Source organism: Terrapene carolina, unplaced genomic scaffold, assembly GCF_002925995.2.
Source record: "Terrapene carolina triunguis isolate 2854851 unplaced genomic scaffold, T_m_triunguis-2.0 Scaffold25, whole genome shotgun sequence".
NCBI lineage: Eukaryota > Metazoa > Chordata > Testudines > Emydidae > Terrapene > Terrapene triunguis.
In genome coordinates, this window is record NW_020664376.1 from 6,155,926 (window position 1) to 6,163,408 (window position 7,483).

At 40.3% G+C, this 7,483-nt stretch overlaps 1 protein-coding gene across 1 annotated transcript in view; it reads right to left on the minus strand.

Moving 5' to 3' along the window:
• Positions 1-1,268: 1,268 nt before the first annotated feature.
• Positions 1,269-7,483, minus strand: part of LOC113406331 (cAMP-dependent protein kinase catalytic subunit PRKX) — a gene marked incomplete at its 5' end in the record, with an annotated part of 60,790 nt that continues 54,575 nt past the window's right edge. The window contains 2 exons of the mRNA XM_026650537.1: positions 1,269-1,477; positions 3,385-3,534. Of these exons, the coding sequence (XP_026506322.1) occupies positions 3,409-3,534 (126 nt within the window). The remainder of the gene's footprint in view (positions 1,478-3,384; positions 3,535-7,483) is intronic.

A 7,483-nucleotide genomic window follows, 5' to 3' on the forward strand; every position in this document is an offset into this window, starting at 1 on the left:
AACAGATTAGGTTTAAACCTGAAGTCCAATCCTGCGTGTGTTAAACTCCTAATGGTGAGGACCTATAGGACAAGACCCTAATAAGTTTAGCCCTGGATTTTCAAACATAGGAGCACAAAGTTAGGCATCTAAACCCATATTTAGGCACCTGTCTGATTTTCAAAAGTACTGAGCATCCAACAGCTCCTACTTAGGTCAATAACAAAAAGAATTTCAACTATAATCAAAGTATGCCTGACACTGCTAGTTCTCAACTTGGGGGAAAAGAGCTGCTAGGAAGAGCCAGGAAGTTTTAAAAAATGGAGCTATTGTACAGATCATTTCCACAAAGTTATTTAATTCCATGATTTTTAGGGAAAATATTCAAAGATAATTCCATATTTTGCAGCATAACTGAACAAGAACAATGTTTAATAGCTTTTGGTTGGTTTTTTAAAATCCAGATTTGTTGTTAGGGAGGATCGAGTAGTCTTCACTAACATATTCCACTGTTTATACTACTGTTCACATCTTTTAGATTACATATTTTTCATATTTTCTTTGAGTAACTCATTTCTCCTACTTAAATATCAGAAATTGGATAAAGTAGAACAGTGACAGCAACAACAGATCTACCCCCCACCCCTCATTAGCAGTATGCACTGCTTTATATGCCCTACAGTGATTTCACATACAAGGGAAACCCACTATACACAGTGTGTAGTCACCAAATATCATATCATATATATGTAAAAACACAATGCATTGTTTTAACCAAAGTTACTTATGAAGGCGTTAAGATGATGTTTTTTAAATGAACAACAAAACATGTCCTTTTTCTTTCTGCTTTCAAGTATTACGGTTGCAAATGTGAAGCACTGGAAGTTTTAGGTACAAACCTTTTTAAACTTAATTATTTTTATTTTTTACAAAGAATTATAAAATGCATATAAGATGATGAAAAACTCATTTATCCTTTTACGATTTTCCCCCAGAGAACTTCTTGAAAAACATTATTTGAAAAATAAAAATCATAGACTCTGCAAAGTACAAAAATTTACATCTTTGCACAGTTCCTGTGCTTTAGTTGTATGTAATCATTATATACATATATACTAATTTGTGCTTTTAATTACACAAGTTTAGTATAAACTTATAAAATTAAGTCTATGCGTTAACTATGCAAAAAGGATCTGAGCATAGCAGGAAACTAACACTAAAACAAGTTAAAAAACTACAAGATAGAATTTTTCATGAGTCTACTACTTTCAGTAGAGTAGACTTTCAGTATCACAATTTGCTAAACTAATGCCAATTCTATACAGTTAAAATGAGTCTCACTTGCCTGCCAATTGTTTAAATATTTATCTACTAATGTGCACATATGAATGTGATAACACTCTCCTACATGTCAAAGAATGTCTTCATGTATGTACTCAGTTCTTCTTTGCAAACTTGCGAATACCACTTCAAACTTCTTCCAGTTTCCAACATAAAACTAAAAGAAAAAAAAAAGTTTAAAAGAATGCCAAGTTCCAGACAAGTATAGTTAAGATTACAATGCTGTGAAAATAGGGACATACAAATACTTGGACCACCTCATCTGTAAACTTATCTAGTATCTCTTCATCTACTATACTTCGTATTATTTATATATTTACTATACATTGGTTCAGCTATTCTTTAACAGCAATTCTCCTTACCCGTCTCCATTTTTCTCACCCTAACTGAATCTTAAAAAGAGCCAGGTGAATTTTATAGCTATGTGATTAAATAATCAGAAGCTGTTGTTACCTGTCAGCTCTGTGTTCTTGGGGAACCAGAGTGCAGTATCCAGCCTGTCTGACTCATGAAAGACCTTCTCCCCACCCAGCCTCTGCTTGAACCAAAGCCGATCAGAAGAAAGACTTACAACAAGCAATGAAAAGGCGGTGGGAGACACACCTAAACCCCTGGGACAAGGGTGACAGGATTAAGGAAACTCCCCTCGCCTCATTTGCATCAAGGATGGGACAGGGAGGCATCCCCATTAGCAGACTGAATGGAGAACAGAGATTCCAAGGCAAGAAACGCACTGAACCCAGGGACCAGAAAAGCTGGGAATCACTGCATGATCTCTGCTCTAGAGGCTAATGAACCCACGCCTGCACACACCCAGCTCAGTAGTGATCAGACCTATTCTAGTAATAAATCCTTTATTGGTATCCAAAATACTGAAGCTGCCTAATTGCATTGTGAGCTCCCTCGAAGGAACACTACCCATAGCCAGGAATGATCAGTTCCTATTGTCTAGCCTGAATACAATACAATTTTGGTATACTCCCTTGAGCCATCAGTTTACCCATAAACAAATCTAGTGTTCTCCCTTGAACCATTGTTCTGTCCCTACAAATATCCCACCCATACTCAAGTATGTGTTCTGATGCTTGGATCGAAAATCTGCATCAGTTCCACTGGGACTTCATCTTCTCCTGACTGATTATGCTGGGGGCTCTGCCTGTCTCCAGCACTCTGGACCCTCAGCTACCACTACCACCTTGGACGCCGGATTGATTCAAGCTTCATATAGTGGTGAGAACCCAGCTCCCTCTCCCTCTCTCTCTCTAGGTATAGCCTTCTGACCCTGACTTGTGTGATCAGTTATAGTTTTCTAAACCTGACTTTTATAATCAATTTAAGTTCGATTTAATATTATAACTGTTTTGTTTGTTTGGCTCCCCTATGGTTATTACATGGCAATACATAACCTTCATGGTTAAGCTGGCTGCTTCCCTCTCTGCCCTGCCCTCCCCCCATCGTGGGTGTTTTTTGGCTCTCTCATTCGCTCTGCAGCAACGCTCCTCGTACCTAAGCTAAAGATCCCTGCAACACCCAAAAATCCTGTGGGGTTTGCTCATCAAGTGGGTTACTACCAGAACAATTGTAACATGAAAGTGGGGACAGGCACGTGCTGAACCTGGGACATATGAGGGTGGTAGCTTGAAAGTGCTGCTCAACCCAGTCTGCTGAGTCCAGGGACATATAAGGGGTCAGCCTGGGAGTGCTGATTAACCCGGTACTCTAAGTCACGTGTGTGTGTTCGTCTGATTCTGAGGCTGGAAGAACCCAGCCCTGGTGAACCTAGATCCTGCAAGATAGCTCCATTGGGAGGGAACTTGCAGAAGTAGAGCTCCATATGAGAACACAAGTGACACAGGCAGTACATTGATAGAATTACGAACCCCAACCCAGAGGAGTAACTATAATAAATGAGCATACCCCAAAGTAACGGGCAAATTTGGTAGCACTTTTTGTTCTGCATAAGGCTCTGTTGTACAAACCGACATTTCCTACTGAATTTCAACATACATACTACATGCTGCTATTTTACTAAGGTTACAGCTGACAAAGATGAAGGCCAAATACCTTGCCGAATTTGGTCGTCCACCCTCAGAAGTTCTGGAAAATTTCTAGATCTTTAGGGGCTACAGGAGGGGTTTTGTTCCAGTCATCTTCAGGATAAGCTTCAAAATTAGATGTATCTCCATCATTGGATACCTTCGGCACTATTGGAGGCTGATGAGAAATAAACAATACAAAAATGAAATAGATGTTTCATACCACAATAATTATCTCAATTAGTTATTCATCATCATCTTTTTGAACACATACTGTAGTAGTGCCTAAAGGCCAATCAGGTTGGTGCACACATTGTAAATGTTGTACAAACAGCAAGTGACAGTCCCTGCTCAAAGGGCTTGCAGTCTAAAATACCAGACAACAGGAGGAAAAGAGAAAAATGTGGGGGGTGGGGGATGAGGGGAACAGGATAACAAAATAAGATTGGCTAAGAATTACATAATCAAGGACACTATTTACAACTGCCACTTGCATACTGTTATCAGGGTGCAATTTACTCAATGCATTATGGAAGAAGTGATTTGTGAGTAGAGAATTGAAGGGTAAGATTTATGGATTTAACTAGGAGTTTTTCTCCCATTCATGAAGAGTTGGGATGGGAGTGGCTGAGGGAGAAGCAAGTGCTCTAGGTTGCTATCACTGGTAGAAGGAAGGCAGGAATCAATGGCTCAACAACCTAGTAGGCCTAATAGGTCCAGGCTAAATGCTGAAGGACCTTAAAGATGAAGACCAGAAGTTTGTCTAGGACAAAGGGACAGACGTGAGGGTGGAGGGGGGGCTGATGTGGTCTGTGCAATGAGACAGGAAGAGGTTCCTGACAGCAGTACTTTGAATGATTTTAGAGGGGCATTCATATTTTCAGATATGATGGCTCTATTAATAGAGAATAAATTTTCTGTGATTTAATTTTTGATAGAAGGATGAGCAGAGCTAAGAAAAATGCTCTGGAATAATGTTGACTCTGGATTAAACCCAAGAGAGTACAAAGATTACATAAAGGCTGAAGCTCCATCCTTAACTCATCTGTTTTCTCCTAGAGATTTGATCACCATCAATAGTCACATCTTAACTCTCTCTAAGGGTCAATGGGCATCTTAGCACTGACTCTATACCGGGCAATATCCATAAATAAAGTAGGGCCAATTATTACATATGGCAAAAGGCTTGCTCCTGTGGTGGTATTCCTTAACATTAATGGGGTAACAGGGAAGGAAAAGCAGGAGACAAAAAGAAAGGAACAAACATCATGAGAGAAAGGACAAGGTAAAGAAAGTAGTAAGAAAGGATAAAAACAAATAAATACTCTCCTGCACCCCTCTTAAAATAATTAGGAAAGAGGGGAGATGATTTTATAATCATTTGTAGGCATGCTCAAGGCTTCTCAATTGTTGCACAGTGCTTACATACTATGGTGAAGGGCACCTTAGTAATACAGTAAAGAGATTAGATTGTAACAGAACATTCTTGGAAGCTTTGACTAATTGCTTAGTGACTAAAATTTCAGAGAGTTAAATATAATATGACCTTTTCCTGCTGAGTATCAAGAAGTGATTTGGTCACATTAAATATTAATGTATTTTTAATATGTCCTTGCCATGATGACATCAGCAGGTCCTTTTGCTGGCAACAAATGTGTCTCTTTCTAACCACTCCTCAAGAGAGATTTGCATAATTTTTTTTTTGGCTTAGAAAACACCCCAAACCTATCAAACTGATTGCTTGTAAGTGCATTCAAATGTTTCACTCAGATACTTCACGTCATTCATATCCTATGCTTTTTCTAGTCTGGCAATAAACCCATGCAAGAGAAAAGCTTTCAGCACTTCAAATTACAGCAGTTCAAATTACTTTTTATTTTAAGAAAAAGTAGCCACATCATAAAATGCTGATTTTACAATGTTTTATTAATAAAAGTATTTATTTCATCCCAGTAGAACTTTTAAAGCAAATGTGGAGATATTGTGAGGAACCATCTGTTCTTAGCTTCCCCTGAAGGTCCTTTGAATTTCTAATATTGGCCTGGGGATCCCCAGTCTCCATAGCCTTCCCTGTCTTACATCTAGCACATAATCACCAGCCTACTCTCCTTCTGGGCCTGAAGTACAGAATGGGGCGCCCTTTATCTCTCTCTTTCATTAGCCAGATGGGTTTTTGTACAGCAAACAGATGTTACCTTCTCTCACACAACCCCCATCCTCTACTACCTAGGGAGCAAATTTAGCATTGTGAATCAAACCTGCATCTTCTGCTTGGCATTGCAAAGGCACTGGACTATCAAACCTCCTAATATGAAGCTTTATTCATATAATTTGTTATAAGCCATTAACAGATCAGAACATTACTATTAATCCCTTCAGGAAATGTTATGAAAACATTCTGAAATTAAGATTATTCCTGTTAGATATGACATATAGATGGTTTTCCTTAGTTATTTCAGTGTTACATCCAAAGTCATGTGATCAATATGGAACTGGGGGGGGGGGGAAACAGTGGTACTCATATAAGTAAGGCTACGTTTTAGTCACGGGTATTTTTAGTATTCATAGACAGGTCATGGGTAGGGTGACCAGGTGTCAGGTTTTCAACTGGAACATTGAGTCAAAAAGGGATCCTGGCAGCTTCAGTCAGCACTGCTGACCGCGCCATTGACTGTCTGTGTGGTGGCACTGCGAGGTGGGGCTGGCAGGCTCCCTGCTAACCTCCGCACTATGCAGCTGGCAGGAAGCAGCCAGCAAGTCCCCCTCCGGCTCCTACACATAAGGGCAGCCAGGTGGCACTGCATACTGCCCCCGCCCCAAGGCCACCCCCGCAGCTCCCATTGGTTGGAAACTGCGGCCAATGGGAGCGGAGAGGGCGGTGCCTGCAGACAGGGCAGCACGCAGAGCCACCTGGCTGCACCTCCGCGTAGGAGCCAGAGGGATGTGTGTTGAGTTCGGTCACAGAGAGCCCCTTGGGACTGTCACCTGATGTGCTTAATTTGCCTCTGAGCCTGTTTTCCCTGCCAGCTTGGGACTCCAGAAGCCTGCCTTGTTGAGCCAGACATGGTAGCCAGCTGAAAACACACACACAGGTCTGGTCCACACCCCCAAAGCTGCAGACTAACTGAAAACAGCTCAGCAAGTACTTCTGTCTCCAGCACTCAGACACCCAGTTCCCAATGAGATCCAAACCCCAAATAAATCTGTTTTAATCTGTATAAAGCTATTACAGGGTAAACTAATAAATTGTGCACCCTCTATAACACTGATAGAGATATATGCACAGCTGTTTGCTCCCCCCAGTATTAATCACTTACTTTGGGTTAATTAATAAACAAAAGTGATTTTATTAAGTATAAAAAGTAGGATTTAAGTGGTTTCAAATAATAACAGACAGAACAAAGTAAGTTACCAAGCAAAATAAAACAAAACACACAAGTCTAAGCCTAATACATTAAGAAACTCATTACAGATAAATCTCACCCTCAGAGATGTTCCAATAAGCTTCTTTTACAGACTAGACTTCTTCCTAGTCTGGGCCCAATCCTTTCCCCGGTACAATCCTTGCTAATTCCAGCTCAGGCGGTAACTAGGGGATTTCTCATGACTGGCAGCCCCCTTTGTTCTGTTCCACCCCTTTTATAGCTTTGGCACAAGGTGGGAATCCTTTGTCTCTCTGGGTCCCCACCCCTCCTTCTAAATGGAAAAGCACCAGGTTTAAGATGGATTCCAGTTCAGGGGACAGGATCACATGTCACTGTAAGACTTCATTACCCACTCGTGGCACACAGGTATACAGGAAGGCTTACAAGTCAACAGAGCCATCTACAAGCAATTGTCCTAGTTAATGGGAGCCATCAAGATTCCAAACCACCATTAATGGCCCACACTTTGCATAATTACAATAGGACCTCAGAGTTATATTTCATATTTCTAGTTTTAGATACAAGAATGATACATTCATACAAATAGGATCACCACACTTTGTAGATTATAAGCTTTGTAATGATACCTTACAAGAGATCTTTTGCATAAAGCATATTCCAGTTACATCATATCAACACTTATAAACATATTTTTATAAAACATATGGAGTGCAACGTCACAGTGGGACATGCTGCTGCTTC